This window comes from Colletotrichum aenigma, assembly GCF_013390185.1.
Source record: "Colletotrichum aenigma strain Cg56 chromosome Unknown KSG_Cg56_contig06, whole genome shotgun sequence".
Taxonomy (NCBI): Eukaryota; Fungi; Ascomycota; class Sordariomycetes; order Glomerellales; family Glomerellaceae; genus Colletotrichum; species Colletotrichum aenigma.
In genome coordinates this window covers 2,965,360-2,986,941 of record NW_023500912.1, presented here as the reverse complement: position 1 = coordinate 2,986,941, position 21,582 = coordinate 2,965,360, and the positions used below count along the sequence as shown (strand labels likewise).

Here is a 21,582-nt window from a genome sequence, read left to right as displayed (position 1 = left end):
GTTATGTGAGGTTGGAGAAGACGCATCTTGCTTCCTCTCGCATCAAAGAAGGTCACCACCATCATATGCCAGCTTGCCTTGGCGGCCAAACGCAAACGCACGTCATACTGTCGCGAGGAATTCCTCCAGCCCGCCATTGCTCCCATTCAAATACGAGGACGCCGCGAATCTCGATAGCCCCGCAAAGTTCCAAGCCTGGCTTCGATCATCGGACGCGAAATTGCTTGGCATTCCTCGGTGAAGCTGGTTTGCCATTGTCGTCAACCGCGAGGCTTTGGGACCTCCACCACAAGCAATGAAGACCCAAATGAAGCCAGCGAGGGGAACGGGTCAGCCATTTTCTATCAATGTCTTCCAATACTCCTCACATGGCAGAAACCCGGCGGGCGCGTGATGATAAACCCTCGCAGTGATCGACAACTTAATCACCTGCTGGTTCTGTCTTGCTGTTTCTTATTCCCTACTTACCACGCTCCCTGGACGTTGCGACAGACGCAGTCTTCCAAGACTTGACGGCAAGAAAGACCTCACTGGACCGGCTTCCAAGAACCAAGACTACACGCCCAATCACACCCACTCCAAGGCCGGTTGCGAGCACTAAGCTGAAAACTAACCGCATTCTGCGCCATGTCTCGCAAGCACGGAACAGCTCAACGAAGTCAATTGCACGAACAGTACCTCGCACAAACGGTGCACGGCATGGTCGTTGGCAATGTTACGGCGGGGAAATCGGCAGCGTCCATGTCTCCAACACGACAGCAGCCGGGCCAGATCTCGAGCAGACAGATCCTGTCGGAAGCCAAGTCCAGTCTAGACCTGCCGTCCTTCCGTGCAGTCGTCGTTGCACAGGTCCATCTTCATCCTGAAACTACGTCAACGCAGGGAAGTAGGACACAATCTACCGTCTGATAACACGAAAGCTCCCTTCAAAAACTCATGGCAGCCAAAAAGCAATTTGAAAGACAACCACTCGAGCTGCCCATGTTAGTTCGCACTACCTCTCCTTGCACCGGCGTCGCTGCCATTGGCTCGGCCGCTCAGGGCAACGTTGCTGTGCTCTCCCCCAACACGTTGGACGACGCCGTTTGCGGTCGGCCTGATGCATGGACTCGAACCATGTTAGCAAGGCACCCCGCCTGACGGCTGAAGAAGCGCAAACCTCCTCCGCGGTGGTGCCGTACGGATACGTTGTTTTGATGATCGCAGAATAACACTTGACGATCACGAACGTGAGAGGTTTTTGAGTTTCTGGACAGGCAAAACCCACGAGCCCATGATGTCCCAAAAGCGCGCAATCTTAAAAAGGCGTGCTTCGGGCGTAGCCACAACTAATGTTTCGTTTTGCGGTCGTCTGATGTTTAGTACACGCAGAAGCGACTACCTTAATCCATGCAAAAGAAACGAAAGAAATGGCACACTATCTGGAAGCTTTTCACCTGTCCATTCTGCAGTAGGGCTGAGATTCGGGCTCCCTGGCCGCGGCTCTCGATCTGCACAGTCTATTACCCAATCGTCCACCACGACTGAGCCGTACATCATCTTTTGCCCACCTTCAGCCACAGTTTCTATTCTTATTTTACTTTTTCCAACGCTTCGGTCGGCCCTGCCGCGCCTCATTTCCTCGTCACGGTTTTTGCGTGGCCTCAGCTTCCCTCCACCAAATCTGCGCTAAGCCGAAGACCACCCTAGTCTCTCCTCGTACCTGATAGCACACACACACACACACACACACAGGGCGCGGGCACCACCAGGCCAATATGTCTCCAGCATTCTCGGTCCCTGCCGAATTGCTAGCCATTCCCAAGAACCTGTTGAAGACGGACTGGCATTAGCGTCTGGTTCCCTTTTCTCGGGGTCTCGGTGCGGGCGAATCAATGTTTTCATATGACTGAATCGTCACCCGTCTCCGTACTCACCCTACGCACCCATAGTCCCTCGATGGCAGATCATCGGCGCCTTGGCAAGAACACAATCACATACATGCACACAACCCCCCGGACAAGCTCTCTATCCCGCGCCCGTATAACGGGCGCACATGTCTGCTTCCGCAGGTGCGAACCCGTCGGAGGCAGCTGTCATTGATGATGACTCCGCAACAGCAGGGAACATCAACCACCCCGCTGCGGTGTCTCAGTAACGCACGTTAGAATTGACGAGATTTGAGATTCGAGGGGAGCCAGAGGGAAGCCTCCCCCAGTCATTACTGTACCCAGCAGCATATGGCGCGATGAGAACGCCCCTCACCCCTTGCTCTAGTCTATTGTTTCCTTCCGGAACCCCTCGACTCTGGACGTTCCGTTGGTCTAAACCCAAGCTGATCGATCGCGCTGCCAGAGCGGGAGATGGGCGTTGGCCCAAAGTCGTAGCCCCATACCCAAGGAGCAATTAAGCTGCGAGAGGTGGCGCGGGCTAACGCCGTCACCCATGGCTTCCCGTCGGGCTTTCCTCAACAGCCTGCTCGCCCCATGTGGATGTATCGTATGCATGTGTGCGTGTGCCTGTGTGCGTGGTGGGTGTGTACGAATATGTGCTTACTCGCAAAATATGTACATGTTGTTTGTTTGGCCCCGTATTGATAAAGGCCAGCCCTTCCCGCCGGGCCTTCGTCCGAGTTACTACCCATCCGACATCAGCAACATTCCAGCAACGACCTGGGCCGTACCAGAGGGCTTCACTGCAGAAAGGAAAGGAAGAAAAAGACCGTTTCGTCCCGTCCTCTTTCACTCGCTTTCGGCCTAATCATATAATAATCCTGTCTCTCGCTCAACGCCAACATTCCGCACGCCTCTCGCTCTGCTTCAACTCTGAGAGCTCCTTCGCTTATCGCAGCCGTCCTCGATCACCAATCAGCCAAACATTTCCTTTACCTGCCTTGCCGTCCGCCACACGCGCACACACACACACACACACTCTCTCTCTCTCTCCCAACATCAGCGACCATGCAGTTCAACACCATCGTCTCCGCGGCCGTTGCCGTCTTTTCCCTCGGCGCCGTCATCCGAGCCAGACCTCTGCCTTGCACAGATGTTCGTATCCCAACTACTCATATATTATCTGCGGATGCATATCTAACATCGTTCACCAGCTTAAGCGTGACCTCATCCTCAGCGGACAGGCCAGCCCCGAGATATGCTGCACATACGGCATCTGCAAGGGCGACGTCAACATCATCAGCGGATGAAAAGTTGACGTCTTGCCCTGCGGAAAACAAACAAACTCGAGAACACTCGCCGGCGCTCGTCATGACGGAGACGTCCGGTCACACCAAAACAAGCGAGCACATATTCATCAAAGAATCACTCGCGCGTACAAATGCATACGTTGGCGTTCATCAATAAGGAGATACGGATGTTCAAACGGTGTTTGGGGGGCGCAACAGGGCGTTACACAACTTGAGAACCTCTCTCTTTTTTCCTGCTTTGTGTGAGAATTTGGTGTGTCAGGGTGGGATGGGAAAGAGGTCAGCCCCGATGCACAAATCGGCATCTCCAGATCTCAATGGGGAGTTTCTTGGTCGAATAGGATGCCTAGGTCGGAGTTCCGCTGCTGTCATCGTCAGCAGCGCCCGCCCCATAGGCAAGTGTGTATTGTCGTGCATAAGCTGCCACGGCGGCGCCGCTGAGGGGGGGAGAAATGACTGATGAGAGGTTTCCAACGGTGAGATAGCTCTGGACGACGAATTGAAGCTCATGAATACACATAATTCCATCCTCAGTTGCGTCTTTGGGAGAATGAACTGTTAGCCAGGTCGACCCCCAAAAACATCGTGAGAGGCAACGCAAAACCAGGACGCCGTTGCCTTTCCAGGTTTCCCTAAACCTTTTGCACTCACAACTACACTAGAACTCGGAACAAGGTGAGCAATACCCGACGCCTGAAGACGCCCTCGTGGTGCTGACGGGGCGGTTTCTCTCTCTGTCTCTCTCTCTCTCGCGGAGACAATTCATCCACCCCACGTGGTCATCGATTGGTCGCCGTCTCGTATTGCAGCCGCATGCGGCCATGCGCCGCCGTTCGTAAAAGATAAGCCGTTGCCCTAGTAGAGTGTTTACAACCAAAATGAGCGCTATTATCCACGATAATAAGACGTAATAGTAAAGTCACTTTTACGAGGTAGTAAGTTTAAATAAATACTATAAGCTATCTTATAGCTAAGTAAGTAGTTTAATACTTATAAGAAAGTTATGTAGAAAGATATTTATACTCTTATTTAGTAAAATATAAAATTAGTTTAATTTTTCTTAGTTCCTATTTTAAATACTCCTTTTAAATAGTAAGATAATTTAAACTAGTTTCTAGTTTTAATATATTTTTCTATATTTAGTATATCTAAATAATAAAGTAATTAAATATTTCTTATTAAGTTTTTCTTTATTATATTTTAGAGTTTTAACCCTAAATATATACTTATTATTAAAAAAGCTTTATATAATCTTTCTAAGTATAATTATAGCTTTTAAAACTTCTAATTATTTTAAATAGTTAAAATATTATCTTATTAAATATATTTTAATTTATAATATTATTAAAATTATAAATTAAACTTTAAATATAGTAATTATAATAATCAACTAAAACAGTATATTATTATGCTTTGTCACGGGCTAGAGCCCGGATTGATATCTCCGGCTTCGCCGGAGCAGTTACCGAGATCCGGCTCCGTTGGACCCACTATTCTGCCGCAGTACGCCGCCTAACCCGGCCTGCTTCACCGCTGTTAGGTGCCTACTCTTGTAAAGTCCTTTCTTCCTTCTTCAGCTTAGAATAGTCAATCGACGGCACCTCTACGTTGAACAAGCCTAGGGGCCAGCCCCTTACATGCTTACATATAAAAAAAATAAAAAATAAAAATAAGATAGCTTTAATTAAAAAGTATAGAAAATATAATATATAATATATATTAATTAACTTTATTATTACTTTTAATTTATAGCTTATTATTTACCTCTTTTTTAACTAATAAATAAAAAAATTAGTATTTTTTTTAATAAAATATGAAAAAACTATTTATTAAGAAGCTTTTTATAGTTATTATTATTAGTTAAATTACTATTTAAGCTAGTTTTATAGTTAGTTAAAATTAATATATGTATTATATATAAGATATAAAAATAAATAACTATATAATAAATCTTTTTTAAATATATATAAGAATAACTAATAGCTTATATATAAGGAGTTATAAAGATAAAAATAGAGAGGTTTTATAATATTAAAGAATTAATATATACTATTATATTAATTAGAAATTAATTTTATGAATATATATAGTAAAATAAAACAGATAAATATTTAATAACTTTAGATATATTTCTATTGAAATTGATAAATTTAAACTTAATACTAAACTATTTTACTTAATAAATATTATTTAGTTCTTAACTTTTATATTAAATTATTATAGCTTTATTACTTTTACTTAATAGTTAATATAGTAAATATATTCACCTTTATTCTCTTATTTTTATTATACTTTAAATTCTTTTAAAGTTAATATAAGTTAACTTAATCAGAAAAGAGCAAGACTATTCTTCTCTTAGTCTGACTTACTGTAGGCTAAATTTATCGGTGTAGCTAAGATCAATATGGTGGTCAGGTCATCCATTGGTCGTCATCTCGTGCCGCAGCCATGCACCGCCGTTCATAGAAGATAAGCCATCCCATGTTTCCTCCCTGCTTGACCTGATCTACCCAGTTACTCATTCATTCGCTCGCTAATTCACATTCCCGTCGGGCAAAAGTTGTAGAATCACAAGGCGGCGGGAGGGAGGGCTGGCAGCGCATCATGTGAATAACGTCTCGCAGAATCCTCTCATCACGAACTCGTGCCCGCAAGAAACGTATCGCTGTTGATAACAAACCCATACGAGCCCTGACAAAAAGTCTTAATAAGCGACTCATAGTCCCATGAGAGCATCTCGTAGTCGCAACCACTGACTCAAATCCAAACGGAGGGGAGCGGTGACTTACAGCGACGTTGTAAAGACACACCTCCGGCGCCCCATGCGTCTTCGTCCCGCAGCAGTCCTCGACCATCACGCAATCCCAGCCGCCGTTATACGCATCAGTGAGGGTCCCGAGCACGCACTGGTCCGTATTGACCCCGGCGAACAACAGTGTCCGCACCCCGGCCCCGCCGCCGTCCAGATACCTCCGGAGCGGCTGCTCCGGGCTCCACATGCCGGACATCCTATTCTTGTCGCAGTGCACGTCCCCGGGACGGGCGAACCGCTTCAGCGGCTCGTAGATGTCGGCGTTCCAGCTGCCCTTGACGAGACACCGCCCCTTGCCGTCGCCTAGGTCTCCGCCGAGACCGAGACGTGCGACCTTGTCGTCGGCGGAGGCGCCGTGGATGAGTGTGCGGGAGAAGCCCCGCTGGACGCTGGCAGGCATCACGGCGAGATCATCGTCGGTTAAGCCCCAATTCAGCCAGATTACCTGCCCGATTCAAATCAATGAATGACTTGCGTGCAAAGAACAAAAACACGAAGCCAACGTTACGCCCTGCTGTGTAAGCCGCTGCCGTCCAGCTTACCTTACCCTACCTTGCCTCTCCGATGCAATGCGGGTGCAGCAGCAGCTCTCCCACTCTCTGCCGGGCACAGAGAAACCCCGGCGTCGAGTCCGACTGGCGGGGAAAATGGAGAAAAGACAAAAAAAGCGCGGCCGCCGTACCTGGACGCCTAATTCGCGGCATTTCTCAATGACCTTCTCGGTCTTATCGACCGCGGCCAGCCTGGCGGGATGGTCGCGACAGTCTGGGTGCAGAAAGTAATTCTGCATGTCGACAATCACGAGCGCCGTGCTGTGGGGGTTCACGGATATGAAGGTCTCCGTGGGGCCCTGGGAGGTGCCGACCGTCCAAGCCGGAGACCGGCCCCGGGTGAGATCATAGGTTCGCGACGATGTCTCGTAGCGCCATTCGTCGCCCGGCGGGCCAAAGACCAAGTCTGGGCGGCGCATGACGAACATGGCGAGAGGGTACAAAAGGTCCGAGTTTTCTCCTCGGATATTCTAGTCCCGAATGCGCTGCGCTGCGGGCGGGTATACTCTAGGTCTTTCCCCGATTGCGGGTAACACGATGCGGTCAAGGTGAGAGGAAGTTGGGTCAATCGTGGGCCTCACGTCAGGTGAAGGAAGAAAGACGACGACTACCATTCATGCGACGCCTGAGAGTCGCGGTAGATAACCAACCGTGCAGCGGTGTTATCGGGCGTAGGTCTAAACGTCAAGGCCGCTGTCAATCTTTTCTCTCTAAGCGACTTTGAGCGCCCTATTTGGCAGGCCGTAGAGACCGGAGCGGCTATCGCCCGATCCCGGCGTGTCAATGTAACAGACGGGGTATCATAATTCGAACGCATGCTGCAGCAAAATTTGGGGGTTAAAAAACAACAAACCAAAAGCCAAAGCACTTAAACTCCAGCTGCGTGTGCTGGCGGTTGAGATGACCACAGGCGCATCCATGCAAGCGATATCAAACAGGTAGGTGACCGACCGAGGTAGGTACGCTGTCGCATTCGATGCACCCGGACTCCAGTGTTGAGGACGAACGGAAAACAAGTCAGGGCCAACGCCCACGAGTTCGGTTTGTTTGGTTCACACTAGGCACGGCGGATCTGGTGGTAGGAGGGGCCAGTAAGTGTCGGGGAGACCAAGGGATCTCGCGTCGGGCACCGTCGCGATTCGTGGAGCGAGATGCGCTTCCCCCTCCCTCAACAAGAAGCGACGATGTTACGGGATAAAGGCAGGGGAAAAAGCAGAAGGCCCAACGACGTCCCCGGCTCTCCCACCACGTGAACGCACTCAGAAAAATCTCCGCGGGACGAGTGAGCAGTTCAATGCGGCCAATGCCCCTCCCGGCGCGCCTGGACCTGCAAGGCGAAAGGGTTGGCGCTCCTAGAGACTTGCGGCAGACCAAAGGAAACAATCGGACTGGGCAACGCTGGGCGACTATCGTCAAAGGTGTCGCGGGGGGGATGGTCGTCGTCGGGTGAGGATCGGCGTCGTGATTGGAGCGGGAAGTCGCAAAGAGAAAAAATCGGTCTTACAGCGACCGAACAATTCCCACACAGCGGCGGCGCCCCACCCCCTGCCAACAAGCTTCGACCCTGCGTGACGTTGCGACGTGGGGAACTGGGGTTGACTATTCGCCTCGACCCCTCGAGAAAGGAGGGGCTGTTAAAACATCGAGGGGCGCGGGAGAAGCTCGTCGTCAGTAGACCATACACTTGTCAACAAGTTATATATCCAGCCGAGCCCAGAGACTGTAGACCAGACCCCGTCCGGCTCGATTGACCCTTTGCTTCGCTTCGTCCGTTCTGTCCTGTCCTGTCCCTCCCTAGCCTTTACACACTGCTCTCGTTGCTGCCAGCCGTCTGGTCTCGTCGCCGCTGAACCATTTGGAGCCCTACCGGAGCACACACACAAACACACGCGCACAGCTTCCACAATGTCTCCCTCGGCTGTTGATCCTCCCGCGTCCGTTGGCGCCGTCAAACCGTCCAAGGCTAACATCGGTGTCTTCACCAACCCCGCACACGATCTCTGGATCACCGAGGCCGAGCCCAAGTTGGAGGCTGTCCAGGCCGGAGAGGGACTGCAGAATGGCGAAGTCACCATTGCCATCCGAAGCACCGGCATTTGCGGGTAAGTCACCAGCTCGAAAACCGGAGAGACTTTGAACAAGGCTGACCAGACGCATAGGTCCGACGTTCATTTCTGGAAGCACGGATGCATCGGACCCATGATCGTCGATGGCGACCACATCCTCGGCCACGAGTCCGCCGGTGAAATCATTGCCGTCCACCCCAGCGTCACCCACCTCAAGCCTGGCGACCGAGTTGCCGTCGAGCCGAACGTCATCTGCAACGAATGCGAGCCGTGCCTCACTGGTCGCTACAACGGTTGCGAGAAGGTGCAGTTCCTGTCCACCCCGCCGGTCCCGGGCCTTTTGCGGCGATATGTCAACCACCCGGCCGTGTGGTGCCACAAGATCGGTAACATGACATACGAGAACGGTGCGATGTTGGAGCCGCTGAGTGTGGCGCTGGCTGGTATGCAGCGTGCCGGTGTGCGTCTCGGTGACCCGGTGCTCGTCTGCGGTGCGGGACCCATCGGTCTCATCACCCTCCTCTGCGCCAAGGCTGCCGGTGCCTGCCCGCTGGTTGTCACCGACATCGACGACGGCCGTCTGGCTTTTGCCAAGGAGCTGGTGCCGACGGCCATTACCCACAAGGTTGGGCGCGGCACTGCTGAGGAGGAGGCGAAGCGTATTGTCGAGTCCTTCGGCGGCATTGAGCCCGCTGTGGCCATGGAGTGCACCGGCGTTGAGAGCAGTATCGCTTCGGCCGTGTGGGCGTGCAAGTTCGGCGGCAAGGTCTTCATCATTGGTGTTGGACGCAACGAGATCAGCTTCCCCTTCATGCGTGCCAGCGTGCGCGAGGTAGACATTCAGCTGCAGTACCGCTACTGCAACACCTGGCCCAGAGCGATTCGTCTGGTGGAGAGCGGCGTAATTGACCTCAGCAAGCTGGTCACGCACAAGTTCAAGCTGGAGAATGCGCTCGATGCGTTCGAGACGGCCAGAGACCCCAAGACGGGCGCCATCAAGGTCATGATCCAGAGCTTGGAGGACTAAGCTGCGGGTAGGGAATGGTTGGTGTTCTGGGCATAATACGGCGGTGCTGGCGATCTGGTGTCATGGATGGTCATTTGATATATTTATAGAGACAATTTTCCAATGATTCGTAATCTGCCGTTATGTGAATGTTTTGCTTGTAATTGTTTTGGTTGGGTGATGGTGGTGGTGGTGCTTGCATAGCATTGGCGTGGAAGACGTTCGTGAAAGTTGGAAGACCATAATGATGTGAAGCCACCAAGAGTGAGCTGTGGAATAAAATCACGAGGAAATCAACTTTTGGCAAGCGCATCATGATAGAACCCCGTTCTTGCCCGTTGCCCTGCGTGTCCTTCAAGGGTAACTCCCTTTGGTGCGCAACTTCCGCCCAAGGAGAACCCCCACATCCGGGCTAGTCTCGCAATCTCATTGGCTATGTGCCCTCAAAGCGGCATAGCCCGTTGTACCGGCCGGCGCGCCTGTTCCTGCCCTTGCGGAAAAGGCAAGGTACATGGAAGGAGTGGCGCACCGGGAGCTCAGTGTGGTAATTGAACCATTTTTTTTTCCTTGTCTTTTCAGGGTTGGTGCAACTGGACAGCCACAACTTGGGCAGCAGCACAGCACCAACGACACCGCGGCGACAGCAGCAACAGCAATAGCAACAGCACCTCAGCGAGTCGTACCTTATAACGCACGGGCCACCTGTCCGGCTCGCAACAACAGCACAAGCGAAATCTTCCGAGAGGTCGGAGGCAGAGACTGACAGTTTGTGAGGGAAAGAGCTCTTTTTTTCCTCACGCAAAATTACCCATCACCACCAACTCCCCTCCTCCATCAATTGGCCGCCAACGAAGCTCCCCCCTCACCCCCGGAGCCGTTCAATTCGATCCATCCCCGACCGACTTCAGATCCACCGGTTTTGTTCCTCCAGATTTTCGATCCCTTCCCTCGGCCAAAATGTCTTCCGCCCTCGCTCGTCCGTTGATGCGGACCACCGCCCGCACTCTCCCTTCCCGCGCTGCCGTCCGCTTCGAGTCAACCGCCTCCAAGAAGGCCACCGATGCCACCAAGGATGCTGCCGCGAAGGCCAGCGAGTACTCCGCCAAGGCTGCTCAGGGCCTGAGCCGCGCCGCCAGCGCTGCTGGTCCCGCCATCTCTGGTGCCGTTAATGCCCTCGGCAAGGTCGGCGGCCGTACCGGCAAGGTTATCGGCTTCATCGAGAGTACGTGACATCTGGGATATGAACAGGAATACGCTCCGAGGAAGCGTTGCCATGCGTATCCCGAGCGTTGTGACAGGATCAAGTGCTGACCCAATTGCGCTTACAGAGCAGGTCCCCTGGGTCGTCTACTACTCCCGTGTCGGTCTCGAGCTCTCCAAGATTGTCTTCCACGGCCAGAAGATGGCTCCTCCGTAAGCTTCCGTGAATACGCGATATCAAGGCTTTCCAGCGTCTGACTGTCGTCCGCAGCCCCGTCTCCACCTTCCAGACCTACTTCCAGACTGCCGTGAACTCCCTCAAGAACCCCAGCGGCCTTCTCAGCTCCGCCTCCGCGACCGCCAGCTCCGCCGCGTCGGCCGCTGCCGCTGCGAAGCCCGCCAACCTGGCCTCGCGCATCAACACCGCTACCGTCGCCACCGGTGCCGTGGTCGCCGCCGAGTGCCTCGGTTTCTTCACCGTCGGCGAGATGATTGGCCGCTTCAAGATCGTCGGCTACCACGGCGAGACCCACGCTGCCCACCACTAGACGAAGCAACCGTCGGAACTCGCCCATTCTCGAAAACGAACCTGTGTAAAAGAAAGGGATGGAGGAGATGTGTTTCTAATTAATTCACCAGCATCTAAAGAAGGAGCGGAAATTGGTGATATCGGGATATAGACACCGGGGTTAGGGGGTGTTATGGAACCAAATACGCATGAATGCTCAATGACCCGTGTAGGAGGTTCATGTAACCCAGAAAGCCGCGCCCCCTAGGTAACTAGGGGGCGGACATGTCTGGGAGCGCGAGACGAGGAATTACGCTTCGTTGGGACCTTGGATCTGGTTCCTTTGAGCGTCCTCAACAGGCACCTTTTTATTTTCCTTATGTAGAATCTGTACATCACGTCAACGCAGCCACCCAAGCTGCGAAACCCGCCTCCTGTGGGTAAATATCAGGAAACCCTTCAACAACGCCTGTTTGAAAGTGCGCCCCCCTGAATTTTGCAATATCGAATCGGACATGGTCGCAGAGGCACGACTTGAGCGGGCGAAGAGAAAGTCCATGGTCTCTCCGAGTATTCTATGGCTACTGCTACGACATTCCCATGGCTTCTGCTCATGTTGTAACTCACAATGTCGTAAGACGTTCTATGTTCACTGTTAATCGTCTGAAACCCGACAAAGGGGATACGTTGAGCCAGCTCTTCTTCACATGGATGGAGCACTTGGGTGAAACTATTTTGCTCATGAACAGCTTGTCCACAAGATATTCCACAGAGCTAAGTACCGGTTTTGGATGGAACGCCCAGGCAATCCGAAGATATTAAGCCTCTAGAACGTGGTTTTCTTATCGGTAAAGACTGAAACTTCCATGTGGCATGTTGATGCCATTTCAGAAGTCCTTCCTTAGCACGTTATGCCTCCTTTCTTGGAGACGCCTTCTGGTTGACGAACAGAATGGGGCACCTGACGGATAGATCATCTACAAGTAGAGTGATCGAAGAGAATGAAATCCTCTGCCCGCAGGATACGACGCGGAGACGGACTCATGATGACCATGCTAGCTTGGCCCTTCACCCAATCGAAGTCCCCTGTGTATTTACATAATTTGTCGACAAGCCTCAGAAGTGTCTGAGAAGCATAACGAAGCCCGCATTCTATATGTAGTAAACGGAAATCGTATGATACTGCAAAATGCCAGCTCCGTTCTGAACCTATCTCACCCACTGTCTTTGTCTCTCATTCCCTAAACTTCTGCACGTACTTCAAAGCTTGCAGGTTTTCATGCGTAGCTGTTACGGCTTCTTCGAAGGAGACTTAGGTTAACTATCAGTGTAACAGGTCCTATGGTTTCTTGATGAGTTTTGTTGGCCGGGCAGTGTTAGTTGGCTATTCACGCAGTATCCACACACACGGACACGATTTCCAAGCGACTATATTTCCTTTGTTCTCGCTGTCGTCGTCATCTATCGTCGTTAACATTATTACTACCCTATTTGTTTTCTACTATGATCAGCTTTATAGAAGTGTTGGATGTGCCCGGCTAGCAAAACTCTTCTTGATACCTAGACGTGCTGCGAAGGAAACCCGGTAACAGTAAACATCCCCGTGAGACCTACATCATTTCACTTCAATAACCGTCTAACAGAATGAAGTCGTCTCCAAGATGACTAGAACAACAACGAGAAACCAGCAGAGGGCTACGGTGAGTGTATATAGACGTTGTAGCCGAGGCTGCCGCTATCTCCACGGTAACTTTTACATCAGCAATACCAAATTTAGTAACACAAACCATCTCCATCTCCAGATTTCAGGATGCACACTCTCAAGTACAGGGTGGACTATGGAAGTTCATCAAGATGCACATTATCACCTGCTTATCGAACTTATATTCGCAACTGGTTATACGACGGGCTCAGTCCTTGAACAATACGGGTTGCATTGGAAAGTCTCTCGTTTTTCACTCTATAGGGAACGAAGCACACGGTCTACGAGAGTGCTACCTTGGCCTTTTCAGATGTATCGTGAGTAGAGGCTAGATCTTTTTGTGAAGAGGAAACTAGATTTGCCCACCGTTTGGCACAGACACTTGGAAGATTCTCAATCTGCAGAACATGTCTACCTCATATCTTTCTCCGTCACGGCTTTTCTGACGTCGAACAAACCATCTGGAGAGGGACCGTAAGTTGTCAAACGAAGACTCGAAATGTTGCAAAGCCACTTCATCCCCATCCAGATAAAAGCTATGCTGGTCGCCGCCGGTTAAGGGTTTTCTGGGATGTGCTGTGTGACTTTATGTGCCGTTTTTTGAGGCATTCCAGTTCCACTGACAAGTTGAACTAACTGAGGTAGGAGGAACGAGATGCCATTCGCGGACATCCATCATCCGTAGAATGAGGATTTTGACTCGGGGCACCCCGGAACGTCACTGCATTCTTAACCTACAACGTGTGACAGCAAACTGACCTTTGTAAGTTTTGCTGAAGTTCTATGCTGGCGAAGACAACGCCGGCAGTAGCCACATGTTGCGACATCACAAAAGCATTCAAAGCTATTCACTGCGTACACAACTCGGTGTCAATCTTATGTGACAACGCCAAAGCTTTGAGGGAGGCTTTTTTATGCCGACTCGAAGGTATTGGCGACAGTTACCTGCCTGATTCTCCTCTTCAACCTCACACTCTCTGATACTCTGGGCTATGTCCGGGTTCGGGACCGAGATGCCCGAGAGGAATGTGATGCCTGCTTGGGCGAGATGCGTAACTGAGAACACGGCACTCTTGACATTAACCGTTCAACCGCTTATCTTAACGGTATGGCCTTGGCCGCTTCCTCACCGACGGCCATCAGAAGACCTGATATCGTCTTTTGACGGCAGGTCACAGCTTCCGCAGAGCATGCTCTATCAAAGTCATCAACCGCGTACCTCCCATCAACACGGGACGGGAGCGATATCACACGTCCATATAGGGGGAGTAAACGTATACGCAAAACGACCTTCCGCAAGATCCCAGGATGCCGCTGGGCATCAGTATCAGGGGTGAGCGAGATGAGTGTCGACGTGTAGTCGACTTCTCACGTTACACAAAAGGAAAGCCCCCCTGGACCCGCGACGCCTCCGCTCTCCTGGGCAGCGGCCGCCGATCGATGCTCCCATGTTCGCGGGTGGATGATGAATGATAACCTGGCCCGCGGGCCTGGTACATGAGCAACCAGGAGGATCCTCTCCCCTTCCCTCCCCGTGCCCACTTCTCACCAACGTCCCTAATGACTTTGACAGCCACAACGGCAAGGCTCCTTCGCTACGAAACAACGAAGTATCAACAAGCCTGTGCCGCAGACTCGCCGACGGAATCTCGACGACCGGGGCCAGCTGGGGGCCAGCTGGGGGAAGAAGAAGAGGACAGGGAGAGTACTTCGTAAGACTGCGTGCCCAGTCCGAGGTGCCCGGCCCCGCCTCATCAACTACATCCCGTTGTCTTCCCCATGCCAGCCCAGACTTGCGGCGCGCAAGGCGCCTTTCATTGTCTATCCTAACCTAATGAGGTAGACGTTGAGTCGGCCGCGCTCGAAACATGCCCGTCAACAGACCAGGGGTTAGGCTTGCATCTTTACCAAAGTCCCAAACGAACCAACAGACAAGAAGACCACCGGCAGGGGGGCTGGGAGAAGAGGAAGTATCAAGGCAGATGAGATGGGAGGGGATAGGGGGGCCGATGTCCAGGTACAGACCAACACCGCCAGCCAACGCACCAACAACACACCACCAGCCACCAACGAACAACACACACACACACGCAAACGCACAACACCCTCCTCCTCTCATCCACCCGGCCAACTTCACGTGTCTCCTCCGCTTCCCCTAACCAGGTTTACCCTCCTCCCCCAAATTCGCATGCCACGAGGGGCAACCCCTGACTTACATCGCCCCCCCTCCCCGAGGTGGCGTCCGCCGACCAATGCCTCTCCTCCGTCCGCACCCCGGTCGCCCGACGTTGCCAAACCGTTCCGCCGGGCTGCCTAACCAGCAAAGTGGGTACCTTTTACCATCCTGGCGGGTTTCTCGTTCCAACGATGTCGACGACCACCCGTCCGCCGAGGCAAACAGAAAACGTACGTACGTGCCGTGCGTGTGTGTGTATGTCTCCGTATATGTGCCTCGCCTGTATGTAAGCCACACCCCAATGCGGGCTGTCGGTTCGGACCAGCAACAGGACGACAAGGGGCGGCGGCGGCGGGGGGTCGTTGGTCTTTTGGGCTTGCATGGGACATGTCAGCGAGAAACGACGGAAAGAAAGGGCCTAGATTTTCGTGTCCGAATAGGGCAGGGAAAGCGCTAGCGTCTCCACGACCTCCCTGGTCGTGATTTTGAACGTTCGTTTGGTGTCTCTCCTGCGGGTCGTCATCGCAGGCTTCTCGAGGCTTCCTTAGGTTTCAGGTGGGTGATGTAGTTGGGCCTTTTTGCTCCCCTGATGCAGGATCGTGGCTGGGCTGCCCGCGATGGATCTTCGCCGTATCAAGTATGATGTTTCTGTGAATCGTTACCCGTGCCATGCATAGGCCTGAGCCTTGCGAGTCTCGTCAAGTAGGAGAATGTGCAGGCCGAAGGAACACCATGAGAAAGACAAGGAAGATCTGGGCAACCGATACCAAGCACCATTACGTCCAAGATGTCCCTTATCCCGAAACTTGTGACTGATTGAGAACTTTTGTGTGTTTTGACTGCTTCCAGAACAGACGGGAGTAGGGCATACTCATTGACCCATACGTCACTTTCGCTCCACACTCATCCAACGGAGGTGATGGCGGCACTGGAGACCCGGGAAGTAGGAAACCAACCAAACTTGCGCGGGCGTATCGGCTCAAGCGCACGTTTTCAACCGCTCTGGAAGGGCGGGGTGGGCAGGCGCAGATCATCGGGGGACCTCCCGTATCATTCGGCATCGTGGTCCAACAACTGCAAGAGTTCTCCGTCGACCGAGGACGGATACGAGATAATGAATGGCAGAGAGATACGGCCGGAATGCACACATGCGTCGTCTTCAAAGTGCCAGCCGGTGCTGCTGCTGCTGCTGCTGCGCTCCTTGCCTTGCCCGCAATGGAAAAAACACCACAAATCACATATATTGATGTGATAATATGACAGAAAGGGACGAGGTTGGGCGGCCGTTTTGGAGAGGAGATGGGTTAGGATGGATGCACATGCATGTACGTGAGTGCGGTTTGAGCACACCGATCCGGGTTCTTTCTTTGTACCTCCCCCCTCCCACCCCAGCCGGTCCAGTTAGCTCGGGTTCCGTGTTCCTGGAACTCGGCCCAGCTAGTAGGAAATTGTCGGAAAGTACTGGTACAACGGGACATCAAGGGGGGAAGGAGGGGAGGGGACGAGATGCTGCTGGCAGCGGGCGGCGGGCAGGCGGGCGTGATGGAGGGTATGGTGTGGAGACGGAGCAGTTCCATTCGAAAAAAAAACCAAGGTTTGGCTCCGCGAATGAGCTGGGCGAGTTGGACCGCCCCTCACCCTCCCAGGACCGCATCTCGGAGGTGGAGGTCGTTTTCCGCGGATGCAAGGTTGAGAAAGAAAAGAGGGAAAAAAAAAAAAAGGAAAAAAAAAAAAAAAGGAATTGTCGGTCAGCCTTGCAACCGGCCCCCAGCCGATGGCAACGTTGTCACGGTTGACGGGAGTCGCAGCACGGGAGAGGAAGAGAGAGAGAGAGAGAGAGCCAACATCGGTGCTGGACTCGAGCATGGGAGGAGGCAGGGGGACGGTTCAACCAGCTTGTCGGAGACGTGTGTTGGCTACGTGGGCAGAGTGAGAAAGAGTTGCTGTATGTTTGGGCTGGGGCGTGATGCGCATGAGAACGCACCCGTGACCTGTTCTGTCATATGCAGGAGGGACCAACGGCGTCGTCAAAAGTGTTGGTGGTTGTGGTTGTTGTTGCTGTTGTTGCGTACTCCCTAATGCGATGCATGGCACTGCCTTCATCGCCCATCGTGTTAGGAGATGTTGATCGATGATCTACGCGAACGCCTTGCGGTCGTTGCCCGACACAGCAGGCAGGGGAGAACGGGGTGCCATGGCATGGCATGGCATGGCATGGCAATTAAAAACACCACGTTGCATGGGGGCCTGAGAGAGAGCACAAAGGGGACAGAACCAACAGGCGACGGGGCTTGCGATGGTCGAGTGCGGTGCGGGTGAGCATGCGGGAGTAATGTGCTCCTGCAGGGTGAGGTGGAGATGGATGAACGAGCTGTTGGCAATGAGAAAGAGACAAAAGAAAAAGAAAACGATAAACGGGAGTTTCTAGGCAATATTTCTCACCGATGTTCGGATCGAGAACGCCAGTTTGCTTTCCAAAGCCTCAATATGAAGAAGAGCGCCTGGCTACATGGCTCCAATGTTACCCACCATCCAGCCGTGCAGATGCCTCCGTGCCCGGCGCGAGCCTAACGAGCCTTGGATATGGTGTCATTCGTTTTGGTAATGCTCGAGTCACCGGGTCTGGAAATGCAATGATGGACGAAGGTCGTCATTAGGCCAGAGGGTCGGCCTTGCTTTATGCGGCCGTGACTTTGGGTCGCTCATATGGCTCTATTTACACGACTCCATCGGGGAACGAGGAGGGAAAACAAACGGAGGCCGTGAAGACCAGCCAGGCGCGGCCCGAAACGAGTAGCCAAGATCACGCTTTCATGCCGAGAAAAAACATGCCATTTTTTTCCCTGCCTGCTTGCTTGCTGCCCAAGAAACCACCAGCGAGCTCATTGATGCGCCCGTCCACACCACACACATGCATGTTGATACACAATTGATACCTCGGGGAAAGATCCTCCCAATGTGAAGATAATTCAAGATACGAAGATTGTTCGAGCTGTAGGTAGAAAGTGCTTGAATTCCCCAAAACTTTTGCCAGACACAGAGGAAGTCCCCAGAATCGGCCGTGTACAAATGAAAGAGGGAAAGTAAAGTGGGCAGAAAATGCAACTGTCAGCCTTCTTCCATCCGCAACTCTGCAAGGCGAGGCTTCAGTGGCTCTCGTTGTGGCATGTGTTGGGATAATTGCAATGGCTCAGGGTATATTGGTGAAGTAAGGAAGCCAGTGACGACGAGAGGGAAATAAGGCGGATGTTGACTGCTCGCGGGGCCCTGTGCTGCAGGAGACGTCTTGGCGAAAGCTCAGATCAAGTCATGTGGTTGAGCTGGAACGGCCGACAATCACGGCCGACTCAGTACCATCTTCCGCGCCCTCAGAAGAAAACGCCCGTCTGCATCGGACGAGTGGGCATCCGGCGAGTCCAGTTTTGGGTGACGTGCAGTGGCCAGTGTTCAACCACGGAAGGCCATCCGATGCCTTTTTTCTGAATATGCGAATTAGGTGTGATGCCAGCCGTCGTCGGCATGAGAGTGAAGAACAAAATGACTCGACGTAATTTGGCTCTGTCGTCTTCGAAGAGGAGAATTCGGCGCGTGGGCACTGCCTGGCCTCGTCCGTTTGCCCAGCCCCATTGAATGAATGCAGGCCCCCCGGAGAACTGAAGTCCCTAGACTGAGCCCATCTTCGGCCCCCTGTCTGTAACGCCCTGTAGACACCAGGAAGGGCACCAAGGCCTCGGATCGATGCGTTTGGTGTGCACAGGAAAGTGTTCGCCATAGTTGTCCAATTGAGCGGCGTCGCTTTGAAAGATATCAAACGTGGCAGTTTTTGCTCGTCCCATTGCGGGCCAACATAGGTTTTGACGGGAGGGTGACAACAGGAGAGAGCTGCTAACGAGAGCCTGCCGCGACGTAACCAGCGAGGCCCAATCTGCGAGGAGGGATGGTTGGAGCCATCGGCAATCTGGTTTCCTCCATCTTGAAATCATTGGATCGGCTTTTGTGCCGTCCACACGTACCTGTGATAGACAATCAGTACTTGAATATCCATACACACGATTGGCCGTTGCAGTCACCGCAACGGCAATTTGCATGCGGAAACTCACATTCTGCAGTAGGCGTGGACGCTGAGTCGGCAGAGCTCCTGCTTAAGCACTTCCACGAACTGGTTTATTTGATTGGCAGTCCAGGGTTCTGGCGCGTACCGGGTGAATGGTGCCATTGTCATCGCTTGGAGGCCGTGGGTAAGCCCGAGATTGAACCAGCGGCCGAGTTCCTCCTCATGTTCATCAGGGCGCACCCATGGGTTGATTGGCAGGTTGATCACCTGCTGGCTGAAGTTTGTGAAACCCATGGATTCAAGGGCGGCCTTCGTGTCGAAGATGTCGATGGGAGCACCGAACCTTCTCATCGCCTGAGACAGCACGACGCCCCATTGGCGGAGAGGTGAATTCGGCGAAAGGGTATTGTCGTCACAACGGAAAACCCATTCGATTTCCACCTGCTCAATGAAGCCTCCAGGCTTCAGGTGCCTGAAACTTCTGTTGTACAGTTGTTGCCAGTCTCGCACGGAGCCGAGCATCATTTGCATGTGGACGAAGTCAAAGTATTGCTCAGGATACTGCCACGGATCTTCGACGTCGGCACGCACGAACTTGACAGTCGGGGGGATGCTAATGGCGAAAGGTGAGCCCACGCCATGGCTACGTTGAGCACCGCAAAACACATACCTGCCGGGTTGAATTAAGGAAAGATCGAGTCCGATGATGCTCTCGGGGGCCTTTTGGGCCCAATGAAGCTTGCTGAGATGGTCCTTGTCAGCTATTTCAGTCGTTTGAGCGTGGGAGGTGTATCACGCAATGGGTGTCTTACTCGGCAACCTCGATCGCCCAAAACCCAGTGCCTGCTCCGAGATCGATAATGCGAGAGCCTGCTGGTGGGTCGGGAATGCTGTAGAGTGCCTTGTTCCTTGCAATAGAGATCATGTTGTGGAAAATGTCAAGTCTGTCTTGTTCCTCCTGCTCATCTTGTCAGCTTGAAGACCTCACGGAAAGGAATCATTGGAAACGCACGTCATCCACGGGAAGCAGGTATTTACCACTACGATATCCGCCATAAGTGCGCCCATTTTCAGCATAGTCGCCTGGCACCTCTGAAGTCCCACTATTGCGCATCAGAGTCAGCGTCTTGGTACTCAGTACGAAGCACGCATGCTGCGGCCTGCCATTGAGGAGCTACATACCTTTGTTGAGACATGGCTACCATGCGTGTGGATTTTGGACAGACGGATGGCGGTGACGAATGGCGTAGCGTTGTATGACCGTACAGCCTGAAGGGTGTCTAAGAGCAGATGTTGAGCAGCAAATACTGGACCAGACTCTGCGCAAGTTATTGGGTTAGCGTCGTTTGAAGCTAGAGCTGCGAGGACTTGGAGAAGGGCTGGTGTATGATGTGACACTGGCGATTCTGAAACATGGAGAAAGGGGAATTGGGCTGAAGAGGTGGGAATGAGACAGCAAAGCAATTTAAAGTAGGTGCAGTAGTGAGTCTGAGAGGGAAACGAAACGAGATGACGGTGGTAGCGCGGCAAGGCGAAGACAGCTGCAGCAGCAACCTAAAGTTAATGGGATGGGAGCAGCACGCACACACGCACAGAGCCAGGCTGGATGTCATTCATCCAGGGGGAAATGGCCACCGAGGGGCAGGCTTTTTATGGGGAATGCGACCCAAACGAGGGCGGGCTCGAGTGAGGGTGTCGAGAGTGACGGGGAGAGAGAGGCAATAACCCACGACAGATGTAACAGCGAACAGCAAGAAAAGGGGCCGATGGCTCTGGGAACGATGTAGCGGAATTGGTTGCTGCGAAGAAGAAGCTGGGTAACTCGACTTCTTGTATTCCAAGAGCCATGGTACCTTACACTGACACCGCCCTCCCTCTCACTCACACAGACACACCTCGACAACAATACACGATAGAACACTCCCGATTAGGCAAGGATTCCACCACAACTATGGCAGGGGAAAGCAAGTTGCTGTCTGTCTGTTGCTGGCATGACCAGAACAAAATTGGACGGGCAAGACAACGCCATACTCCTGCATTTGGCAGTGCACTTGCACTGATGGCCGGACGACACGCGCAGGCGCGGACGGACGCGCGCGTATACACAATCTCTCTGCTCTCGCCATTACAGCGGCCTCTTTGACAAGGTTGCTGGCGCGGGACCACGACAACTCATGGCCCAGCCAACAGGTCGGCTGAGAAGGATGCGACCAAAGAAAGAAAGTCAGAGGAGAGGCAAAAAAAAAAAAAAAAAAAAAAAAAAACCCATCAAGTCTCGTTCCGCTTTCGAATGATGGGGAGGGTGGGTGACATGGGGTCGAGGTGG

General features: G+C 52.5%; 4 protein-coding genes across 4 annotated transcripts; 2 read left to right on the top strand and 2 right to left on the bottom strand.

Annotated features, from left to right (window-relative positions):
• Positions 1–5,815: 5,815 nt before the first annotated feature.
• rutB-2 (Peroxyureidoacrylate/ureidoacrylate amidohydrolase RutB) lies at positions 5,816–6,972 on the bottom strand (the record flags this gene model as incomplete). Its single annotated transcript, XM_037325081.1, has 3 exons — positions 5,816–5,872; positions 5,971–6,438; positions 6,676–6,972. The coding sequence occupies 3 exons, from the start codon at positions 6,970–6,972 to the stop codon at positions 5,816–5,818; spliced, it is 822 nt and encodes a 273-aa protein (XP_037176605.1).
• Positions 6,973–8,449: 1,477 nt separating this feature from the next.
• Positions 8,450–9,637, top strand: ard-1-1 (L-arabinitol 4-dehydrogenase; the record flags this gene model as incomplete). The annotated part of the gene is made up of 2 exons (XM_037325080.1): positions 8,450–8,646; positions 8,704–9,637. 2 exons carry the CDS (start codon positions 8,450–8,452, stop codon positions 9,635–9,637), a joined length of 1,131 nt encoding a protein of 376 aa, XP_037176606.1.
• A 936-nt stretch (positions 9,638–10,573) lies between these two features.
• On the top strand, positions 10,574–11,364 carry CGCA056_v009832 (ATP synthase subunit g; the record flags this gene model as incomplete). The annotated part of the gene is made up of 3 exons (XM_037325079.1): positions 10,574–10,838; positions 10,945–11,029; positions 11,088–11,364. The coding sequence occupies 3 exons, from the start codon at positions 10,574–10,576 to the stop codon at positions 11,362–11,364; spliced, it is 627 nt and encodes a 208-aa protein (XP_037176607.1).
• A 7,817-nt stretch (positions 11,365–19,181) lies between these two features.
• On the bottom strand, positions 19,182–20,452 carry CGCA056_v009831 (Secondary metabolism regulator LAE1; the record flags this gene model as incomplete). The annotated part of the gene is made up of 6 exons (XM_037325078.1): positions 19,182–19,215; positions 19,303–19,869; positions 19,927–19,998; positions 20,069–20,214; positions 20,269–20,359; positions 20,439–20,452. 6 exons carry the CDS (start codon positions 20,450–20,452, stop codon positions 19,182–19,184), a joined length of 924 nt encoding a protein of 307 aa, XP_037176293.1.
• Positions 20,453–21,582: the final 1,130 nt, after the last annotated feature.